Source organism: Cuculus canorus, chromosome 5, assembly GCF_017976375.1.
Source record: "Cuculus canorus isolate bCucCan1 chromosome 5, bCucCan1.pri, whole genome shotgun sequence".
Lineage (NCBI taxonomy): Eukaryota > Metazoa > Chordata > Aves > Cuculiformes > Cuculidae > Cuculus > Cuculus canorus.
Window position 1 is genome coordinate 53,393,578 of NC_071405.1, and position 23,842 is coordinate 53,417,419.

A 23,842-nucleotide genomic window follows, 5' to 3' on the forward strand; every position below is an offset into this window, starting at 1 on the left:
TAGCCTTAGCAAACTGGCTCAAATCAGTTCAATCTATGCTCTGAGAGGCTTAAAGCATAGAATATGAGATTTCCTGCAGCTTTCTGCTTCCAAACAAACAAATGAAAGAAATACCAATGCTAAAAACTGGGAAAGTAGGAACACAAGAATAGTCACATCAGGACATGTCAAAGTTGATTTATTCTACTTCTAGAGTAAGCTGTACCTAATGCACAATAACAAGGAAATAAAACTAACCCCCCTCCAAAAGCAAAAAAAACCCAACACTGAAACCTCTCTGCACATGCAGGAACGTACAATGCAGCAGATCTCACATCTTTACAATGCAGATCATGTATCAAGACAAAGACAAAACTCCTTTCATAGCTCAGCAGTTGAACCCTCTATGCATGGAAAGGCAGGACTTCCAAGTGTTGTAGCATACTTCTTAATACCTGAAACACAAAAGCATGTTCCTGCCTCCTCATGGAACACCACTGCAGACTAGAGCCCTCTAAAGCAGGATGCAAAGGCTAACTCAGAAGAGCCAGTACCATTTTTCACTAAAGCCACGCTGGACTTATTCACAGCATTGATTTTGAAAGATCAATTATACTTTTAACTTCTAAAATAAGATTTTTAACTTGCTGCAATAGAATGTTCAACTTCAAAGTCTCTCAGTCTGCTTTTCCTCATTAGCCTTCTTTTAAAAGAGAAAGGATCTCTATTGGACTCATCATCAAGTTCTCTTCTTGATATGGCCATTCCCAGACTTCTGCTACCAGTGGCAGCAACTCATAACATGGCAACACATATGACAAGAAGCTCCAAAAGCAGCAGTTAAGAACATAATCAAATGCACATGAGAGAAGTTCCAGATCCCAGGTCACAGAAAACTATGTGATGGGATCTGAATGCAGGACAGGACACCTCCAAGGTAATATGATAATTGCTATCAAAAGCTTATGAACCTGGGAGGCACAGTTAGGGACATTAAGCATTAAGACCACATTAAGTGGTCTTTCAGATGACTAAAAAATATAAACTCATGGCCTGCTCATTAAGTTGCTGCACAGGTAACACTTGCAGCTTTTACAAAGAGTTGGAAGCATGGAACACCCTTCAGGATTTCCAACATCTGTATTTTCAGCTTGAAACTCAACCGTGCAAATTCAGATTAGCTGCTTATTGAAATGAACAAAAAGATAAAAGTGCTACTGAACTGCAATGATACTTTCAATTTAATGTCAGAGATGCAGCTTTAAACATCAGGCTTTTATAGTGACAACCCAGGAAGGTAAGGTCTCCTTCCGAATATCAAGTCCCATCCAACAGTCACAGTACTCAGCCTGGTACAGCTACTCAGCACAGGAAACACTTGGCAAGGCAGGTATTTTCCATTAAGACTGTCTCACAGTTGCACATCAAGAATCAGTACAGGCTAAAATAAACCCTGGTTCTTGAGCACTGGTTGTACAAACTATATCATACTTCCTCTGAGCATGAAAATCAGTTTCACTTAGCCATACAAAAGGGGTGAGCAGTCTTCTATAAACTGAAAAGCTGCACATGTTTTTCTACAGTACACTATGTTAACACAGGAAAATACCTGGATTTTTAGCATCTGCATGCCTTTCTCAGGAATTTTCAGCAGAGAAGGAGTTCAAAACGGTTCACAGGAAGAATGCTTAAAAATAGTGAATGTCCCAAAGACAGCCTAGATCAAACAACAGACATCCTGTTGGCCCTTCTCCATTTGTTTTTACCTGGACTATAATCTTTCTGCTTTGCCAATAAACATTCATCTATGTTCCTTTGCAAGATCTATAGCCAGCCTACGGGAAACTGGTTTACAAAGTTCCAGAGATAGCAAAGATTACTCAGTTTCAGATACTGATAATCATCTAAAGTCTAAATGCCTTAGCTAAGCCACACTAATGCACAAACACCAGTGAGCTGGACAGAGCAGCACTGCTCAGGAAACCTGTGTGATGCACAAGAAGACAAACTCAAGTCTCCTTTCATAGGGCTGCTCACATCCATACTACATACGGCACCAAATCCTCCATAGTTTTTTTTTTTTAAAAAAAAACACAACAGAACTAGCAGACATTTGCTTTAGTGGAAGAATTCTCCTCCAAATAAAAACATTTTAGTGTTGAGCTAAATTAAGCACTTTTTTCAACCCAGAAAAAAACAGATACAGCCCCATTCTGACCATACAAGCAATTGCACTCCACTTGCAGACTTCAGATATTATGCGTACAAAAGGGTGTTTTCATAAAACACAGCTCTGAGTTAAATAGAAGGAAGCCTACCATTTTAACCTCTGAGTCATACCTCTGCGCAAAGTAAAAGCACAGCCTGGCAAGCTGAGGAATCCACTTCTGTTTTTCCTCATCTTGATAAGTTCTTTAAAATTAGTCAGTCTCTTACACTTTCAAAATAGAAAAGTTATTAGGTTAAACATTATTAGACTAGAAGTGTAATTCACTGTTAGAAGGAAAGAAAATGCTCAGCAACTACAAACTCGCATTGACCAGCTCCTTTCTCTTTTCCATACACTTCAATTCTCATCTCCTGTCACTCCTTGACCCACTTCTTTCTCTAAAGCAGCCAGGAGAAACTGAGAGAATTACAGAAGCTGCAAAGCCAAGCAGCTCATATGTAAGGTAAATATTGAGCTCTCACACACCTTCCCACTTCATTAAAAACAATCAGAGAAGTATTAACATTTGAACCTGGATATATTTGTTTGAATTGTCAGCATTGTCAGATACTTGACTAAAACAGTATCACCAGCTACACCTTCTACAGTTAAACTGGCTGGTTGCACTGCATTGCTCCAGGAGCAAAAAAGATAAACAGCATCAAGTGAAAAAACAGAAGAGCTGTTAGAAACCTGGAAGCTTTGTTTGCATATTTTACTCCCTGGGGACATTCAATCATTGCTGGTCAGTGTTTTCCATGAAGTGGAAGGAACTGGGTGGATGTGGATGTGTCAGAGGTATGAAAATGTGAAGTTCTCACGATAATGTCTAAATCAAAGCAAGTCCCAAATGAGTATTTTTCAGCTAAACAGAATTGTTATCACACATAAACCTAACAATAAACACTTAAGTAGATCTAGTATGCCCTCCTGACTATGAAATGGAGAAATGTAGAACAAAAAGCAGTTTAATTTAAGATTTGAAATAAAGTTAACTTGATATAAACCAAAAGCCAAACAACAAAACCCAAACCTATACTCCAACTTCATTCTCAGGAAAGCTATTTACAATAAACCTGGAATTGCAACAGTCTTGAGAGTGTGTGACATTTTTCCACAGGAGATTCAGCCTACCATAGGGAAATTTATTTGTGGCTGACCTAGACACTATAATATTTTCCCATGTTATCTTACAAGCCTTGCCTTCAGCATACAACCATTTCTGGTTTTTTGCTTTTCTTATTCTCCTTTAAGCTGGATTTTGAGAAACAGTCACTGTGATACCATTGTCTAAGTTGTTGCCCATCTGAATAGAGCATTTTCTCATGCTGATTCAGCCAATTATTATCTATACCATAGCGAGCGCTGATGTAATGAATACTCATCATGGTGAGGTCAGACTGTGGTCCTTTAGAAGCAGTAACAGCTGATCTATTACTGACTGGGGCTCAACAGTTAATTTCGGTCTCTTCAATACCTACTAAGGCATTAAACCACTGAGCAATTTGCCTAAAATGAAGACAGAAGAAAGGGGTAAGTGTGTGAAGAGAAGAGCACATCACAGTATAACTCACCCCCTCCACTAAGTCAGATATTTTAATAAAACAAATGAGAAAACATCTCTGAAAATTTCTCTCTCTGTTAAATTTTCCTGGATATCTTTATCTGGATAAAAAAAAAGCTGGAAAGAGCTGTAGTAAGTGACATGTCTTTTCTCATTCAGACTGTATATTAGTAACAGTCAACTCTATTGCTCAGTGTTTTATGGTTAAGGTGGTAAATTACTCACAAAGCAACAGTACCAAAAATACATCTAAGGCACCACCAAGAATATCAGTGTTTCTAAGCGCAATATTGACTTGCACTGCCATCAAATATGGACAAATGCAAAGGACAGAAAAGTTGAATGTCCATAAATAAAGAATGTGTGCTCTCGTCCAAGGTAGACTCTTCCAAGAGGGGAAAAAGTTTCCTATGAATTGCAAAGGACACAGAAACTCAGCTGACAGGCAGAGCAGGTTCTAGTTTGTACATATTTGGGACCATTCTGTCTCTGTATTACCCGTGCTCTCACCATGCCTTGTCCATAAGTCAGGTAAGAACATTCATTTGGAAATATATACAGACTGACAAAGCAGCTGTACTTTTAAAGAAGAAAATTAATCAGCATGGCTAAAGAAATGTAAGGAAATACCTAATTCACCTCCTTTAAGTGTTTGCAGGAATGCAGTACAACTCCTTAAAGAACCAAGTTCTACTTTAAGCTTCCAGTTAGCTAGTTGTAAAACCAGAAAAGAAACATGATTAGCTCTGTAAACATCTGAAAAGTTCACCGGTGAGTAAAGGTAAACATTGTTTTTCAGTGGAGAAGAGGAGAGACAGGACTTCTGCCTTGTGAAAACAGTGTTATGGCAAGGCTGCCAGTAACCTTTGGAACAGAAAGCGAAACATTTGTAAAATTTACAGGGCTATAACGAAATTCAGATACAATAAGTAGGTCAAAATAGGATCCAAGAGACCTCTCGGTGTCTTTTTCAGAGTTTTGCATACTGTTAGACTGATTTGTAAGGGGCACATGAGAGGCAAACACACTGAAAATATTCACAAGCTTGTAATACCCAAGGCACACTTCAGCTTCCTAAAAACGTTATTAACCAGCTCAAAAACAAGACACACAGGAAAGACAAAAAATACTACAACAGCAGCAACATTGTTAAGCTGCCTTTTTAGTGATATTGCTTGTTCAATGCAGAAGAGTTGCCTGTTCCCCAGAAGAGTCTGGGGAAAATCAGGACTTTCCAGATAGCATGTCTGGTTTTGCCCAAAACTGTTGCCACGTTTCTCTTTTCACATCCAATCTGTGCATTAAACTACTTTTGGGAAAGACAAGGGAGGAGGTAAAGTCAAATCGTCTGCGATGGTTGATGCAGTCATGCCGCTGTAATGCCAAGTGCCTGTTTCTCTGTTGAAGCAACTCAGAGAATGAAGTTAAGAGGAAGTAGACAGTGGCATTACATTCCTCAGCAGAACATGAAATCAAGATAGTATTCTCAAACAGGAAGTCGGCAGGAGAGTTACAGAGCATGCAACACGCTTGGGAGTGGCACCCATCCTCTACACAGCATGGGAGGCTCTCCAGCAAGACCCCCTCCTTGCAGGGGAGACAGCACAGTGGCCACCGGGCCATCACTGCTGCCCTGGCCCTGCAGCAGCCCTGCCGTGGGTGTGAGCCACGCTTAGAATCACAGAATAGTTTGGGTTAGAAGGGACATTAAACATCATCTAGTTCCAACCCCCCTGCCATGGGCAGGGACACGCCCCACTAGCTCAGGCTGCCCAAGGCCCCATCCAACCTGGCCTTGAACACCTCCAGGGATGGGGCATCCACAGCTTCTCTGGGCAACCTGTGCCAGTGCCTCACCACTCTCATGGTGAGGAAATTCCTCCTTATGTCTAGCCTAAATCTGCCCCTCTCCAGTTTACACCCATTGCACCGAGTCCTACCACTACAGGCCCTTGTAAAAAGCCCCCTCCAGCTTTCTTGTAGCCCCTTCAGGCACTGGAAGGTCGCTATAAGATCTTTTTGGAGCCTTCTCTTCTCCAAACTCTCTCAGTTTGAACAACCCCAACTCTCTCAGCCTGTCCTCACATGGAAGGTGCTCCAGCCTTCTGATCATCTTTGTAGCCCTCCTCTGGAGCCGTTCCAACAGCTCCATATCCTTCTTATGTTGAGGATTCCAGAACTGGACACAATACTCCAGAGGAGGTCTCAAAAGAGAGGAATAGAAGTGGCAGAATCCCCTCCCTCGCCCTGCTGGCCACGCTTCCTTTGATGCAGACCAGGACACAGTTGGCCTTCCGGGCTGCGAGCGCACATTGCCGGCTCATGTCGAGCTTCTCACCGACCAGCACCCCCAAGTCCTTCTCCGCAGGGCTGCTCTCAAGCACATCGCCCCCATCCTGTACCGGAGCCGCGCCCCTCCCCGAGCCGGGCGCTGCCGGCGCGCGACACCGACCGCACAGCAGAGACGCCGCGGGCAGGCGGTGAGCGGGGATTACGGGGCCGAGGGGTCGCCGTGACAGGAACAGGCGCGGTGGCCTCGGGAGAAGGCACCGCAGGTCGCCTACCTAATGAAGGTGGTCTTGCCGGTGCTGTACTGCCCCACCAGCAACACCATGGGCTTGTTCTCGAAGTCGGCCTCCTCCAGGGCGGGTGAGTGGAAGTCATGGAAGCGGTAGTGCTCCTCCAGCGGCAGCAGCTTGCGGAGGTAGAGGTCCCGCAGCCCCCCGGTCACCGTCTGCACCACGTCGCTGCCGCCGCCGCGCTCCCGCCCGCCGCCCTGCTTGCCCAGCCAGCTGAACATCCCGCCGCCCTGCAGCCCGCACCGCCGCTCGCCCGCACCGCCTCTCCCTCCGCTCCGCAACGACCCGCCTCTCCCCCGCACCCGCTGCCTCTCTACCGCACCGGCCTGCCCTGCCTCTCCCTCGCCCCGCCTCTCCGCACAGCGCCGCCCTGCCTCTCCTCCGCAGCACCTCTCCCTCACACCGCCTTTCCCCCGCACCCCCTGCCTCTCCCCTACACCGCCTCTCCCCCGCACCCTCGCACCCCCTCTCCCCCGCACCCTCTGCCTCTCCCCCGCACCCCCTGCCTCTCCCCCACACCCCATCTCCCCAACACCCCCTGCCTCTTCCCCCGCATCGCCTCTCCCCCGCCCTCCCTGCCGCTCCCCCGCACTGCCCCGCAGCCACCACCAGGCACACAGCCCCTACCCCGGCGCGGGGGCGGTGCCCCTCTCCTGCCGGAGATATTGATGGTTCTGGTTGGGCTTTTCCGGGTAGTGTGGTGTTTTTTGGTTTTTTTTCAGAACTGGAAGAATTTATTTATTATTTATTTATTTATCTGTTTGCCACTAATATGCCTCAGGAGGTTAATTGTACCTGCTGCTCTTCTGTGCTAAAATTTCATCCATTCAAAAGGAAAATACAGAAACTGTTTGACAGCTCCAAATGGAACATGGAATCGCCCAAATGCTTTTCGTGTTTTTCTGATGATGGTTGCTGGCTTTGGATGCCAAAGAAGTGGGTGACTAAGCGCCCTGGGGTTTAGATACATTAGGCAACTCTTTTAAACACAGTGAAAATTCTTAGTATAACGTTGAAATTTTGGTGTGGGACGTGCTTAGCAGATGTGGCTGTTGGTTTTACCCCTAGATCGTGGTATTGTGTTAAGCCGTGTGGGAGGATCACCTTTTCCACTGATTTTACAAAATATTTTAATGAACACGATACCATATTCACTAAAACATTGAAAAAAACAGTAAAATAAATATTTTTTTTCTCTGACGAAAGTTTGTTTGTGCTCACTTACTACTTAGAAAACAAAAGCTTGGGCTCCCCCCCAAAAAAAGGAAGGGGGGATTTTTTACTGAGTTTCTGTGCGAACTTTATGTTAGACGTGTATCTTTTGCGTTATGCAATTATGGCTGTGACTCCTTTGCAACATCCTCACAATTTAAATCCTTTTTCTCGCTGGTCCAGCACATATACTTATTAACTCTTCTAGCTATGTACCTTTTTTCCACCTAATTTCCATCTACTTTTCTTTAAAATACTTTTCCATACCACCTTTTCTTTAACTGCCTCAGCTCTTTTCTAAATACATCAGCAGGTTTAGATATGCCGTTTCCATACTCCCTCCTTCCTGTGCTGTTCCTCAATGAACAGATGTTAAGCTTTAATAATGCTCAGTCCTGAGCATTTAACCACTCTGCCTTTTCTTGGTTCCTTGCTTCACATTTTATTTATGGCTGTGTATGTTTTGCAACTCATTTGTTGCAATTTCCATGCTGAGTCTAAAGATTTTATACCATTTCATGAAGGGTCTCTTGCTGACTGACTTCCTAATTTTTCAAATCCCCTTTTTAAAGTTTGATTTTGAATTTGTCTAATTTTCATGACTTTTCCCCATAGATTAATCCATAGGTAATTAAGTTATCCTTGCAGTTACTTACATCATCTCTGAATTATACTTCAATAATTTATTGCAAATGATTTTTGTATCGCCACATCTTTAGGAGTTGTGACTACTCTTGATCATTTATTATCTGCAAAAATATCTGAGCTGTGGAGAATGCAAGTACTGCAGTGCAGGGTGAGGCTGCTTTCCTTTTTTTTTCTTTGATGCATCCAATATCTAATGACTGGAATACATCACAGAAAGAGGGTAGGTACGATGCTGTCTCAGACTGTCCACCCAGCCTCTGGGAATTGATGATTCAGTGCAGGCGTGAGGCAAATGTGGAGCCTTTGTATTTTTTTAGTCCTTAAGGTTTCACTAATAATCAGTTGTCTTGAATGCACTTTTATCATCAACAACAGGGGTCAAAGAGGTCTGTAACTTAATTACGTGTGATGTGCAGAGCTACCTTACTCTGTTAACTTTGAACATGCTGCTTGCTAGTTTTGTCTGATCCTTTCCAAGTCTTGTATTTGAAGAGAGGTTCACAGTTGTCTGCCAGATGAACACTCCAGATTTTGTATATCTCTTTTTCTGCCTTTGACTCCTGTGCCCTTTTTCTAGGTTGCAGATTCCTTATCTGTTCCCCTTGTGTGGAAGCTGTTCCACCTCTTTGATCAGCCCTGACATTATCCTCTGTGTTCTCGTTGAATAGAGAGAACTGGAGATACTGAATAATTATTTCTGTTCCACTGTCTGCTTTTTGAAGTGAAGTGTTCATTGTTCTCCGTGACCTCATTATGGCTACTGGAAAGGTGCAGGAAGGGCAGGGAAGTGTTTGCAGACACACACCTCGTTCTGCTTGTCTTCAGGCTTCCTGCCTAGATGCTTCCTGCTGTCACTGGGATAATTTTTGCTCTTCAGACAATAAAGCCCTAACTGTATATGGGAACCTGGGAGTGCTTCCAAATTCCCAGGTCTAGCTATGCCCTCTGGCTACATCCCGTCCTTTATTGTGATGGGATTCAGCATGCATAAGCACAATTGCCATCTCTGTTCTCGTTTCCATGGGAGGTAAACCCTGGGCATATAGCCCGTACTGGAGCTGTATGGACTGCTGCAGTATGTACCAGAGACGAGCATTCACTGACCTAAGTGAAAGGCAGAAAACAGAAAGATTATATTTCTCTGCACCACCCAGGAAGAGACTCTCCACCTTGAGGACAAAGGAATTTGTAAGGTTTCCATTTTTTTGCCCCACAATAACAGGATCTCTTGACAAAAAGCACTACAGCAGAACAGAGGAGCAGAGGAGCCTGTAGGAAACAAGGGCTTGTAGTTACAAGATGTCTAATAAATAAATCAATGGCATTGCATAAAAATCAATTTAGAAAAAGAATAAATAGAGGCTTGGGATTCCATCTGTCAGGAAAAGAGATTGCTTACTTGAAGGGAGCCATGTTAATGAGGTTACCAAAGCATCAGAAAGTTGGATGTTAATGCCATACTCTCCAGCAAGTTAAAAAAAATCACATTTGAGTGAATAGTATTAGGTATATAATTTTAAATCTGCATTCTCTCTCTCTCTCTCTCTCTCTCTCTTTTCAGATGTGATATTCTTGAAAACTTTACAGCTTTAAACCTTTGGTATATATATTGAGGTCTTTAAATCCAGCTTAATAAAAGAAATTAGCGTGAGTTGGTTGTTGTAGAGATGGGACTTCAATGTAATCCTAAACTCAAGGGGTCCCAGCATCCTGGGGCAATTCACATCTAAGTCTGGAGCAGACATAATTTCTTCTTTAATTATTTTTCAGCAGCTATGAAATAAGTCTGCATGTTGTCTTTAATTGTCTTGCTAGTAGAGGAAGGAGCACCTAAAAGAAATGGCTTTAACTTGTATTTGCTGTGAAAAAATGTGTATTTGCTGTAACTCTGACTCCAAAAAGTGTTTTAGTATAAAAAGTTTAATATTTGTTTACATTCACATAAAAACTCCTTAGTACACAAATGGGCTTCTTGGTTTTGCTTCAGAGACAATGGATTTTGTTCTTTGCTTCATTTTTGGACTAACAATCCTCTCTTTTTATAGCACAGGTAGAGCACAAACATGGTCAGTGTAAACTTCCTCATGCTTCCTTGTCCACACATCTTTGCTTTGGCCTGAAAGGTCACTTCTGCAAGCACACAGAAAACAGACTCACCTAGCCTCTCTCCTGAGCTGTCAACAAGGGAAGCACATTAATTAATTAAGGAAGAACTCTGTTTTTTTGTGTTTATTCCCTTCACTGACAGACAAGCGTGAGCATTTCTTATGACAAAGTGCTGTTCTTAGTGTTCTTGGCTTTTCTTCACTTCCTAATCAAATTCCTTTTTTCTCCTTCATTAACAGGATTCATAGATATTTTATTTCAGATTCCCTAGCACTGGGCAGTCAGCCAAATGCTGTCTGTGTTTCCTTTCTATCAGGCACACAATATACCATCACCACTGGGTGTACTTTCGCAGTGGTTGCTCTTTCTTATGTCGCTTTTTCCGCTCCACAGCTGTACGCAAGGCCTGAAGAATCAAATCTTTGTTGTTCTGGACATTGTAGTAACTTAGGTTCACCAGTTTATCAAAATCTTCCTCTGAATAACTCAAATTGTTTATGTAATATGGACCACGGGTATTGGCAACATCAACATCACCCTCTGCCATCTCTGCGGGACTCCGTTTCACACCTAAGGGACAAACAATGACTTGGTTAATTACCAAAAAACAATTAGAGTCTGGTTGTTTCTCAGACATGTACATACAGTGGATCACAACCCAAAACATTCCCTCCATAGGCATTTTATTGTTGCCATATTTGGTTAGCACTGGGGACTGGAGACGATGGTGGTGGTGAGGGGAGTAGGGGTTGTACTGGGTACTCTTGGAAATACTAAAACAAGTAGCGTACCTCCTCTTTGGAGCATAGGAGGGAGAGACTCCCTGCCTCTAGCTCTGGAGTGAGCTGTCAGCATGGTCCCGAAGTCCATCTCAGCACTGCTGCTGTCCCAGCCCCACCTTGCTGCTGTCTTCCAGCCATCGCAGCACCGTAAACTTCTAGCCTAGGTGCATGTCAATGGCAACTACTTTTTTTCTCTTCTCCTGGCTTCTCCCCAGACAACTGCAGCAGGAGCTCATGACAACATGGTTTCTTTCCAAGTGATGGGCCTGAAGCCACTACCACTTTCTGTGCCTTCCATCTTCAACTCTACATTCTTTTATTTTCCTCACTACTATGCTTTCATGCCTTCATAAATAGGCTGCTGAAAATCTGCGTCTTTCAGTGACTCAAGCTTTCCAAAAGCACACCTACCTTCTTAGTAACCTGACAGGTATTCTTTCACCCAGAACAACCTAACACATCCCCTAGTACAATCTCCTACATCGACTCTTGGTTCCTAATGAGAAGAATTATAAAAAAGTACAGAAAACAGATCTAAAAAACTAAATACTGTTATCTAAACAGAAAGAGTTCACAGAGCCATTATTTGGACATATCCCAGAAGCAGATGGCACAAATATTTACTGTAATTTCCTTGAGCTACCTATTACTATAAACAAATACAGGCTTTATGTAACCTTAACAGTGAAAGTCAACCTAATATTCCATGAATCACTATGGTTTGGCAGGGATACTGAAAGAACTTTTCATGCCCATTTCATCATGCCAGGATAGTCAACATAGGCATCACAGATCCAGGCAAAATAATTAGGCAGGTAGTCCCGCAAGTGTCAGCTCTGGAAATACTACATCCATTATATCTTATGATCTGAAGATATATTGAAATAACTTATTTTATTTTAATTCATTTGATGATAGAAACCAGATCCAAAGCTGATGCAGAATTTGATTTGCAGGCTATCACAGAGAAAATATTCACCATAACCTCTAAAGTAGGTTGCTGGCACATGAAGAAAAATACCCAGGTCTTACCATGGAAATTGCAGATCTCAGCAAATTCTTGGATGCAGATGTAAAACACATCTCCTTCCTTGTTTTTCTAGGACCTTCAGAATTCACTTGTGATTCAAAATAATAGCTGATCTCAGCTTGGACTTGACCATACGCTCTAGACAGTGATGTCATGAATTATTTTTATTTAGTTGTTGTTTTGGGCACACCATCCCTTACTGAGCTGGTGGAAATACATCTGTACACTAAATTGAGTAGGCGGAACATGCACCCTCTGAGTTAAGGGTGTGTTTAAGTGATATGCTCAATGCATAGTACGCAAACTTGCCCATCGTGAACTAGGCAAAAGCGAACACTCTCTGCTGTCAAAGGGTGTAAGAAGTCCACTTGGCTGTATTAGTTTTGGCTCAACTCTGCACTGATGAGACACAGCATATGGGCAGGCTGAACTTATATTTACCTGTCAGTACATAGAATAAACAGGTTCTTGGAAGGGAAAAGGTCAATTAATTTGGTTAGTTTCTGCAGATTCCTGGGCACCAGTATTTGATTGCGAAAGGACAGCTGAGGCTCCCACCTCTGGGCTAGAGACCTGAAGGTTGGAGATCCCCTGTCGTGTGCTAGCCTGCACACCTGACATGAGGGTTCACACGTGCTTTTTTCTTTCCACATCATTCCCACAGACCCCTCGGTTTACTAGTAGCTGACATGAGGAAAGAGAGTGGCAACAACCCTAAAATGGGCTCTAGTGGTAGACAATACTGTCAGGAATAGGTAACACAGGTTAACACAGGCAGGAAATGTAATGCTTGATCCCCTCTCATCACAAACAGGAGGGCATCAGAGACAGGAGAGTTTTTCTACCAGCTCTCCAGCCATAACATTGGCAGGAGACTGTTACCATAGGAAAACATCCAGGTCCACAGCCACAGATATCTACACCACTTCTACCAAAGCAGGGCAGTAGGCTTTGTGCATTTAGGGGATATTCTCTAACAACATTTATCAAAAGGTTCTGATTTTCCTGGAAGAGACACTCCAGGTCTGATAGATGTAATCATCCTGGCTTTGCAGAAAGAGTTATAAGTGAATGGTACTGCTTAAGTGAAGCAGTCTAAGCTGCCTCACACAAAGGAATTCCTCTTTCTTCTACAGTTGTGGAACAGTCTAACCAGTATAGGAGTAAAACAGTTTGAATATGTCAGTTTTACTCATTTACTTCCCATGCTCTAAATTGCTAAACAAGCGGGTAGATGAACTGACTATGGAAAGATCGCCCATTCATGTAATTGAACTAATACTTTAGGAGCTGTACAGTCTAGGTCTGGCCTAGAGCATGCTGTAGTGCTATAAATTAAGCTGATCTCTCTGCCTGTCACTAACAAATGGTAAACATCCATGCCCAGCCTCCAGGCCTTTCTGCAGCATCTGTCCTACCACCACAGAGGTTGGCTTTCAGCTGAGAAGTGTCAGCTCTCCCAAAAAGTTGTATGGGCTGAGCCCTTCCATGTCAGCTCAGCAAAGACTTCACCTATGGGACCCCAACAGGGACCCATTCTCTTTTTTTTCTGCTTAGTCTCATCTTGCAGCTACCAGCTGAGCCAGTTAGGCAGCACAGGCTTGCCTCAATATCAGATATCATGCAGGTCTTCATCTATGTCTTCATGTATAGTAACACTCCTTTTTAGATTCCCTCATAATTTATGTTGACGTGTAGCATCTGCACATGATTTGATGTTCACCTGATATTAGACAGCTAAGTTAGGAATAACATCACTGTGGGTTCTGGAAATTATTAAGTGAGAGAAAGGAGGCAAACTCCCTCACAGAACAGTACAGAAGCCAGTTCTTAGTTCCTGTTCTAGTCATTTTTTCTTTTCTCCTTTCTTTAGTTCTTTCTACAAAGGACAGCTACAAAACCCAGCCTTATCTGTTTTATGCTAAAAGCTGGAGTAGAATAGTATGCGTACCTGTGTAAATACCCTTATACTATTTGAATCCTGTTCAAAACCACAGTTGCATACTTCAGTTGTGCAATGAACTCAATCCAGAATATCTACAAAGCAAAAGTACTGTGTGATTTTTTATTATTTGCTTTAAACAAAAAAAAGTAAAAAAAAAATAATATAATTGTGGCAGTAGTTTCAGCATTTATTTTGTTATTAAATTTAATGTATTGTATACAAGCCCAGAACTTTAGGGTTTCAGTATACTGTGGGACTTTCAAGTAATTAAAAAAATAAGTGTTCTCATAGCATGAGTTAGGAATTTTATCGTCTGGATAAGAGTAACTGAGACTTTTGGCACCAACAGAGGTAGTATGGAGTTGTGCAATATGGTAACAGGACTTAGAAACCATCTGTTTGAAATGACCAGCAATGTTGCTATTGAAACGCTTCCTAAATTTCAAAGTAGTACTCACTGAAGTGAACCAAAGCTGTCAGCATAGCTCAGTGTTACATTTTCCTCACTTTGCTAGTTCACACTTTTGTTTTAAAGGTTATCTGCTTGACTGTATGCCTGGAAATTATTTTAAACAATGAAATCTTTAGATTCCCCAGAACATTCTCTAACAGGAAAGGATGACAAGTATTAGAGGAAATAACCCTGCTCACTTCTGCCACTGAAGATAAATAGAATGCACTTTTCATCACTAGGCTCTATGGTCTACCTCTGAAAAGCCCCAAAACAACCTGAAGATGGACATATGTGTAAAAGGCCGATCCCAGCTGCTGCTCCACTGTTCAGGAAAACCGATATATTTTAGGCTTCTTGATATGGTTCCAATCTAAGAAAGGGAATGTACCTGTGTTTACAGGATGATCTGAAGAACAAATATTGCACAGTAAAAAGAAACAAGGCAGCCACTGTTATGTGGGCAGTAGCTGTAAACTTACCAGGTGCTTTGTACTCCCTGAAGGTGTCATTTACTAGAGGGAAAAATATCACAATAGGTGTTTCTGGACTCTCCTTGTCACCAACAATGTAGCATTCCTTCAGGTGTGGAGTTTCTTGATCATCTGGCACCTTTGTAGGGAAAGGAATTCCCTGGTTTGCAAAATATTTAGAGGCTTCTTTCAGGGGCTGGTTGTCACAGGAGGAAAACAAAAGAAAATATCAGAAGATGTGGGAAGCATTTGGTCTGACTTTGATGAAAACCTAGATTCACTATGAATGTTTGTGCAGTAAGGACCAAGTTCTGACAAATTGTGGCACGTGACCAAGTTAGGTGCTATAGACCGTATACAAATCCAAGATCTGCAGGGCCAGAGTCAAATGGGGTGGATCTGGGTCCACATGCATGTGTTTGAAAATCTATGTCCTACATTTAGGTATTACAAATGCTGCCTTTAGGGGCCTTCTTATTTAAATGTATTTAAAGTTCCTGAATAAAAACTGTGCTTGCATTTAATTTGCATATCTGGCCTTCTGCATCAAACCTGTCTTTTGTTAGGATAGTATAGTACTTAAAATGCATTTTCCCATGCATAAGGATATATATGATTAAATTGAGAAGTCTTAGACAAGTTTTATCTACAGTGTGCTTCGTTCATTCAACATGTAACTGCCTTCAAATCAACTAAAACACATTTACACATGATAATGGGCAGATTCAGTTTACTAATTGCTTACTTACTGATAATGCTTGTACTGTTCAATAAAGATAGGTGACTCTAGTAAGCTGTTATCTTACTTAAACTTCTCAGATACTGGGGCAAATGTTTCTATGAGTAGAAGATCAGCCATTCTGGGAACTCAGTGATGAAACAGACATATCAGTAAAGAAGAACGTAGGAGGCTCACCCCTGTCTGGGAACCTGAACTGTAGTTGAAATGCAAAATGACATCCACTTTCCTTTCTGGCCTCATAAGGGGTGGGTAACTGGTAGCAAAGGCAAAGGCCGTATCAATCAGGATGAGGTAGTCTGTTGATGTTGTCAGATGATTGGGCTGAGTGTCAAGCTCACAGTCTAGAAAAGAAGCATTGTACTCAGTACAAGAGACGTGCTGAGGAAAGTCAGTTGTTAACAAAAAAGAGAATTCAGCTTTTCTTGGGACTTAGACCTACCTATAGAGCTGATAGTTGCAGTTCAGTTGTTTCTCAGTTCCTTATCTGGCTTCCTCTTTTTGATGTTTACTCTGCAGTTTCTTTGGCTTTCCCCTGATTAAGAGGGGTTAACGTGGGGCTCAGGAGAATACAGTTAATTCCGTCCCCTGGTTTTGTGTGTGACTCTGATCAGGTTGAGATTTTTTTTTTTTCTTAATATGGAAGAAATTAAAATGGTAACTCACTGTCTCAACATACTAAAGGTTAAAGATGTTTGGTGCCTTGCATGCTATGAGAACAGGCACACGGCTACTAAGGTATGCAGCCGTGACAGGCACAACCCCTTGTGCAACATTGAAGACCTGGTACCAGGTTGAGTACTAATTCCCACACTGTGTAACAGGCAGTATGGTTACAAAAGTTATATTTAACTTTCAAGTAAATGAGACAGGGCTTCCTCACACATCCCTTGAGTACTGGCTGGGCAAGAGATAGCATATCATGACACCAGTGCCATGCCACAAGCAAGCGGGCTGGCTTGCTGTCGCATCAGCAGATATACACTGGTTGACTAATTAAGGTCTTTCTCAACCCTCTACAGGATCTGCAATAGGATAATCATGAAATTTTTAAGAACTTGTTTTTGAAGCCTCTTCTGATAGCTTAATTTTAGCTTTTGGTAATGAGCGGTTTCAAATATTATCAGAGGACAAGAATAGAACAAAAAGGCAGTGGGCTTGATCATCTTTTAAGCATTAGGTTTGTTTTTTTCACAAGGATAGTTCAAAACGTAAGTGAAACCAGGGTCCTATTACCATACCTTTCCATTTGGAAAACTTGCTCTCTAGGTAGTTGTTGTTCATCTGGAGGCCCTTCAGGAAATTATTGATTTCTGAAGCTGCTGGACGTGACGTGGCAACATCTCGGAAAATTTCTGAAAAGCTGTCAGTGGGACAAACCAGTCGAGTATCCAGCTCATTTGGTCTTGCAGGGAATATGGTTTCATCGTCTGCAGAAGGAAGAGTAACAGTTGTTGTATGTGCTGTAATGTGCTCTTGTTGTTGATCTTAATCTGTGCAATCACAGTTTGTTTTAACATGTTTGGCAAAACTTGAACTTCTTTGTCTTTTTATTTCCAGAGTCTCCACAAACATCAGTTTTTCAGCTAAGCTTTGAAAAAAATTTGTTCTTCTGAATTCACAGTGGTAAAGGCCTTGTTTGTATGTAAATTAAGATCTCATTTACTGCTACCTCCCTTGCTTTTCTATGATTACTACACTGTCCTGCACTTATCCTGTCCTCCTTTGCTACTCCATGTTACAGTTTATCTCTCAGCCACACACATAAGAAAGCAGCAGAACTGTAATCTCTCAGCCACACAAACATAATTAATTTTCCTTGCTAGCAAATGCAATCTCCTTGTTTTAACAACCAGGAGGTGACCTGTACAAGTGCAAGAAGGTAAAATAAATCACCCTTTCTGCTACATTCCTCTTTATTCTCATCTTTTTTCTCTGTAGTGTATCTCTTTTGTGTTTCTCCTCGAAATCCAGCCCTGCAGATCTTTCTTAATTTGATAGCACATTCTGCAAATCTCATCCTTAGGACTAGTTTGGAATGACTTGCAATATTAGTGAATTTTGTATCTCTGTTTTCTAGAATCCAGAGAGGCAGGGATAGTGATTGCTCTTGTTTCGATGAAGCCTCATGCCATACTTCAGTTTCCAAGAGAGAGGAACTGGAAGACTGGATTGCAAGGGAAGGCCTCCTGCCTCTTCTAGTCTACAGGGATATTTTTCTCCAGTTTTACTCTTGTGCTCTGAAAATGGCTCATATTATGGCCATTCTCTTTTTTTATCCTGTGACAGATCACGTGGATTCTTTTCTCACACAACTGAAATCATTGTCGTAATGCAATACTTGGCATGAGCTTCCACCTGCTTTCCATGTGGGTTATAGGAAGCCCTGAAGAGGGAATTTCAAAATGGCTTGAAAAATTCAGTGAGAGAATGGCAGCACAAAGACTAAAACAAAGAAAAAGAAGAGACGATAAAATAACACAATGGTATGAGAATAACCCACCTATGTCAGTAATTTTGTCTTGGGTCCATTTATGCCAGAAGTCTTCTGAATGAACAGATATATACCAAGCATCCAGAAGATTCAAGGAAAATACACTGCTCCAGATCCCTGTGGCATAGACATATTTGGCAGAAAGTAAGCTGGTAAAGACCTGGAAGCATTTTCATTCACAATGACTGTCAGTACCTTCTGCATTCTTCAGAAACATTTACTCGTTACATTATCTTAAGTCAAGACCTGACTTAAGTCAGATATCTGACTTTAAAGTTTTGAAAATTGAAAATTTAGATGTATGGGTCTTTTGATTTGACTTCTGTTTTTTGAGGATTTAAGACATATCTGGGTTACATTTTCAAGTTCCACTAGAAACAGATGTAGCAAACTTGCTGGCAGTCCAGACTGCCACCTATCTGCAATCATTTTCATACCTGGTATGGTTAGGTGTGCCTGGTGTGCAACGGCACCCTTCTGGACCCTCCCAACTGCAGAACTAAACCTGGCACTCTGGGAAGGAACTGAGTGGTGGACAGAAGAGGCTGCATCTGAGCAGCCTAGCAGTTGCCTGACCCAGCAGTGCCAGCCTGCCTTGAGAGGGATGGCTTGGCCATGCAGGAAAGAACTGCAGGACCTTTGTAGTCAGTCCCTGTGCTGTTCAGGTCCTGGGGTGTGAAGGAATTTGCTGAAAACCTTTCAAATACCTGTTTCACTGAACTAACTAGCACTGCCTGAATGAGGGGATTCTGAGAGATTGACAGGGAACAGGGATGCAAATGTCCCAGCATCCGGGATCAAGGAAGAAGAAGGTGTAGGGAGGGGGCTGGTAAACTGCTGGCATTTCTAATGATGGAAGGAGAGACCTGAGTACTTTGTTTGACATTGCAGCGAAGTCGGGGAGATTCTGACTGTTTCCTTACACCTCACCACTGGCTGTGGTGAAATCTCCACACAGGCAAATAATCTTGACTTCTCAAGCACCTCCTGAAACTTCCTTTATGCAATTGTTGGAAGTAGGAAGAACAATGAGGCAAGAGATTGCTTCTGCAAAGGGGAAAAAAGATTTCCTTTCTGCTTTTACTGTTCTTACGCAAAAGGGAAAAAAGGTAAATATTATGACCTATTTACACTTAGAAATAGAAGTTTTATCCTGGAGGATTAATTAGAGTTAGCTGTGGCAGGAACATTGTGACTAAAAAGGTGTATTTTAGAAACTCAGGTTGCAGAAGAGACTGATAATTTAACTTAGTGGTGATGTTACACAACTTTTGTTGCTGACAAAGACATATCATCGTGGTGAAGGCCTCACATCAGTCAGCATAACTATATATGAAATAATAAAAAATAAATCTATTTAGCTGAATAAAATTGCAGAGAAAATAAAAAATCCTGCAGATAGTGACCTGTTATCAGGTCTAATATTTTACTATATAAAAAATATACTATCTGCTTCATTTCAGAACAGTGTGCACAGAAGTGGATTATTATTGCATTTCCATGGAGTAACAAATCACCTTCCAAAAAGCAGATTCTGGATTCTGGGATTTTCTTCATCAGACGGCCCATGAAGAACTCACTACCAAAATCTTCTGCATGAATGAAGGCACCGTATTTCAGGAATCCTACCTCGTAAGGGGTGAATTCTACCCATTCTAAGAGAAAAAGCACAAGATAAAATACAGCAGCAGAGGCACAGATTAGTTGAATGAAACATATAATATTGGCCAAATTAAGGCAGACTAATTTCTAACTAACACGCTTTGCAGACAGACATTTAGTTACCGTGGATTTCACAGCATGGAGAGTAAATTGTCCTCTTACATCTAAACTTCTCTGCAGACTTTAGATTTCTGGGGTAATTTAGCAGGTAATTTTGTGGTAATGTCCTTATCATCCTGCTTTTGATCCCAAATACAGCTGAATGTGCTAAGATGTACAAAAATTTAACTATTAATAACAAATTCATCTCTTAGGTAGGTTGATCCTTTAGAGGATTTTTGCATTGAACTGATTTCTTTACCTAGTCCTAAATTGGTCCTTATTGGGATTAAAGGTGAAATGCAATTCTGGAGTATTATTACCTCTAAAATCCTGGTCGCTGATTTTATCCTTCACATTGAGAGAGAGGTAGATGGGCAGGGGATTCTGACCCTGATTTAGTGCCTGCTGCTGATCTGTGAGCTTATGGGGCTCCTCCTGTTTTAAAGAGGGACAGTAGCTGAGGACAGTTAGATGACACAATGAGCCTCTCACTTCATCTGAGCTTGGGCTCTGAAAACACAGTGCATGCTGAACTCAAAGTACGATGTTTCCCACCAGCTTAGTTCAGAGAGATGCTATCATACCTATCTTTGACCCTCCCCCAGCACTTCAGCACACAAGTAGTCCTAAGTTAAGTTCATATGCTGAAAAAAAAATAATTGAGATTTCAATGGTAGGAAGAAAATGTTATTCACATTTATTTCAGGAAAATAGCTGGAAGTATTTGAAAAGCATTCTTGGCATGAAATATTTTATTCAGAAACACTTAAGTTCTTCTCTGACTGCCCCCAAAATCATCTTTTCCTCTGACCTGTGGTTGAGCCAAGTGACAGAGAGAGTTAATATTAAATGAGCCTTGACCTTACTGCTTCTGCCATGGAGCGTCTTGCATAATCAGGCAGAATGGAAAGGGCAGGACAGTTAAGGAGCTGTGCCAAGGCCTGAGAAGGTGCTGAGTCCAGATGCTCCTTGAAAGGAGAGTTGCAGGTTCTCTGCTTTGCTGGAACAACCCTTGGTGGGATGGCTGTGCCACTGGGTTTCCCTTGGCTGGTGCTAGTCCAGCAGAAAAAGCAGTGCAGGGACACCCACACCTTCCTGCTGAGCCACCCCCAGGACTTTCTCACACAGTGCTGTGGAAATTTGGGTGTATGTGGAGTTATTTGTATTAGAGGGGGCATGTTTTCTTTTTCTTAAGTATAAATGGCTTATTGGTAAGGAAATATTCGTGAATACTAAAATAGAGCCTGAACATTGCCTTTTGGTAGAAACGTTTACAACAAGGTGACATAATCCCATTACCAATTCAAAGATACTGTGTTTGGGTTTGTGTTTGTGATTTTTCTTTGTCTTGTCACACAGCCATCAAACACAAGGAATGATACCACCAAGGAACATGCTTTAGACATCTATCTGAAAAACAAACAAACAAACAGGAACACACATCCACCCACCCCCTCTTTTCTGAAATGGTGATAAAAACCTGGCGTATATTGCCCAGAAAATTTGTAGTCTTCATCTGTGGAGGTATTCAAAAGCCCATGATTCAGGGCAGCCAGCTATAGGTGAACCTGCTTGAGCACGTTTTCCGATAAAGGTCCAGAGGTCCCTTTCAATCTCAACCATTTTTTTGATTTACTGTCTGCCCTCACCTCTGTATTCACTAAATATGCAAATCTGAAGAGAAAGGTGCTGCTATTGTACCTTATCATGTAACATGGTTTCAATGATGAGTCCCCATAGGTCTGTGAAACTTATCTGATGTCCTTCCTGTTCCCTCTGGCACAACTCTTTCAAATAGTATTTCAGACGATTGGGAGCAAAACAAGTAAGGAATTTATTTTTGAGCACATGCTTTCGGGCATCATTGAGTGTTTCCTTAAGATCCTTTTGGGACCAGTTAGGATCTTCATACAAGTTTGACATGGTCCTATGAAACACAAGGGAAAATGTGAGTTCTGAAGCAGAGCTTTCAGAACTTATCATGCCTTGATTTACATGAAAAGCATATATGTGTGTGGTAGCATCCACATGCTTAATCAGAACTTAGTTAATTCCAAATGCTGGCAAATACCCACTGAAGGAAATAAGAAAAAGCTGCAGCAGAAAAAGAAAGTCCTTTCTTGGTAGTAAAGATGATACAACTCTTCAGATCACTTCTTGACATCACACATAGAATATTCCTATGAAGAACTTTCCTTATCTTGGTCTTACCATGTCGTGCCGGATAAACCAGTGATGTATGAGACACAGTCTAAGACATTAAGTTCCTGCACACTGAGAAGGTGAGCATACATGGCCGTCAGAGCTCTGGTTCCACCACCTGTTGTCATGATTGCTATCACAGGTACCTGTTCAACCCCAAGACACATGCATTTAGTGACACAGTTTGAGAAGGGAGAGAGACATAATTGATTAGAAAAGAGAAAGTTACAGCACAGATAGAGTAATAAGGATGCTGCATGCTACCAATCTGCAAGGAGAAAAAAACCCCTGAATTAATAATGGGGTTTCCTCAGCCAAGCACATGTGCATTAGGGCATTAAATCCATCATCTCAAACATTATATTTTCAGTGCTCTATCATAAAACCAATAACCCAAACAGGCAAAAAACCAATGGGATTGTGCTTCCTGCCATCTGTACCAGATTTTTATCAGATGCAACAGTCCAGAAAACATAGGTGCTGTCTCACAGCTTTCATGTGAGTAGTAATAACCTCTGTGTTGCTAAAGTTTGCTAAAGCCATTTTCTACTATTGTATAGTTTTTCACAGGCTATACAAGAGGTATTATAACATGGACGAGTTCAGATCCCCTGAGACTAGACACCATCCTTTTTTACAGTTGCTGAAGGGAAAGAGAAGCCCGACCAATTCCACACCCCACAGATGTACATATAATACTAGATATGCAAGAGAGCTACAGTTACTCCTTTCTATGATGATACAGAAATCCAGGATGTGGTCACCTTAGAAAAAGGCTTAATCCATAAATATGAATTGGCTCCATTAACAATAACGATAACTACCACGCATTGAGGTGAATTAATTTCTTGTGAAAATCGTCAGGAGACTCTAAGGAGGTGGTTCTGCGGGGAAGTACTGGTGCCTCTGTATCTGAGGGGAAGGAAATGGCCCACAGCTTAGTGCTGGCATTTAGAGACAAGGTCTTGTGCATTAAAAGTCCAGCTGTGCAAAAAACCTGCTGAGCAGTGTTCAGGGCAAAACAAGGAAAATTTGTCATCTCTGCATCTGAGTTCAGGCTTCACACTGCAATCATGGCAGAATAGTTGACAAAAGAGAAGTCTGATTTTTCCCTGCCTTGGACTTTCATAAAATAGTTTCGGTTGGGAGGGCCTGAAAGATCATCTAGCTCCCACCCTACTGCAGTGGGCAGGGACACGCCCCACTAGATCAGGCTGCCCAAGGCCCCATCCAACCTGGCCCTGAACACCTCCAGGGGTGGGGCAGCCACAGCTTCCCTGTGACTTTCTGTTATCCTTCCCATTTGTGAAGCAACTGCACATTCTGTCTGCAGCAGATCCTGAAGTTAGACTGGCAGTGTGCTGTCTAATGGGACAATGGGAGCCTAAATGCCAGCACAAAAAGGCTCAACAAAATCATGTCTGGTTTAAACCATAAGGGAAAGAAGTGCTGAATCAATGGTTTAGATCTGGCGAAGATGACTGCGAGGCCTGAAAGAAACTTTGGCTTTGGTCCTGGGAGCACCTAGTACTTCTCTGCATTGTTGTGCAGACTACTACTCAACACAAAGATAGGTCCTGCAGCAACAGGGCTGTAGGTTTTTATTAGTGTTCCAAAAGATTACTCATTTTTTCCTTAGAATTGAGAAGTCAGCCCTAAGCTTGC

General features: G+C 41.9%; 2 protein-coding genes across 10 annotated transcripts in view; both read right to left on the bottom strand.

Annotated features, from left to right (window-relative positions):
* Positions 1 to 6,655, bottom strand: part of EHD4 (EH domain containing 4) — a 33,269-nt gene extending 26,614 nt beyond the window's left edge. The window contains exon 1 of the mRNA XM_009570047.2: positions 6,317 to 6,655. Within this exon, the coding sequence (XP_009568342.2) occupies positions 6,317 to 6,552 (236 nt within the window). The 5' untranslated portion in view covers positions 6,553 to 6,655. The remainder of the gene's footprint in view (positions 1 to 6,316) is intronic.
* A 391-nt stretch (positions 6,656 to 7,046) lies between these two features.
* LOC104067363 (cytosolic phospholipase A2 epsilon-like) overlaps positions 7,047 to 23,842 on the bottom strand; it is a 47,297-nt gene continuing 30,501 nt past the window's right edge. For 2 of the 9 annotated variants that reach the window (XM_054066793.1, XM_054066795.1), the window contains exons 13-21: positions 22,187 to 22,323; positions 21,677 to 21,902; positions 20,296 to 20,410; positions 19,729 to 19,866; positions 18,221 to 18,328; positions 16,959 to 17,147; positions 15,895 to 16,061; positions 14,988 to 15,174; positions 7,047 to 10,867 (exon numbers count right to left, since the gene is read on the bottom strand). In XM_054066793.1, the coding sequence (XP_053922768.1) occupies positions 10,629 to 10,867; positions 14,988 to 15,174; positions 15,895 to 16,061; positions 16,959 to 17,147; positions 18,221 to 18,328; positions 19,729 to 19,866; positions 20,296 to 20,410; positions 21,677 to 21,902; positions 22,187 to 22,323 (1,506 nt within the window). In that variant the 3' untranslated portion in view covers positions 7,047 to 10,628. Of the gene's footprint in view, positions 12,248 to 14,060; positions 14,879 to 14,987; positions 15,175 to 15,894; positions 16,062 to 16,958; positions 17,148 to 18,220; positions 18,329 to 19,728; positions 19,867 to 20,295; positions 20,411 to 21,676; positions 21,903 to 22,186; positions 22,324 to 23,842 lie in introns of all 9 variants that reach the window. The other 7 variants (XM_054066794.1, XM_054066792.1, XR_008449938.1 and 4 more) reach the window with 6 other exon arrangements.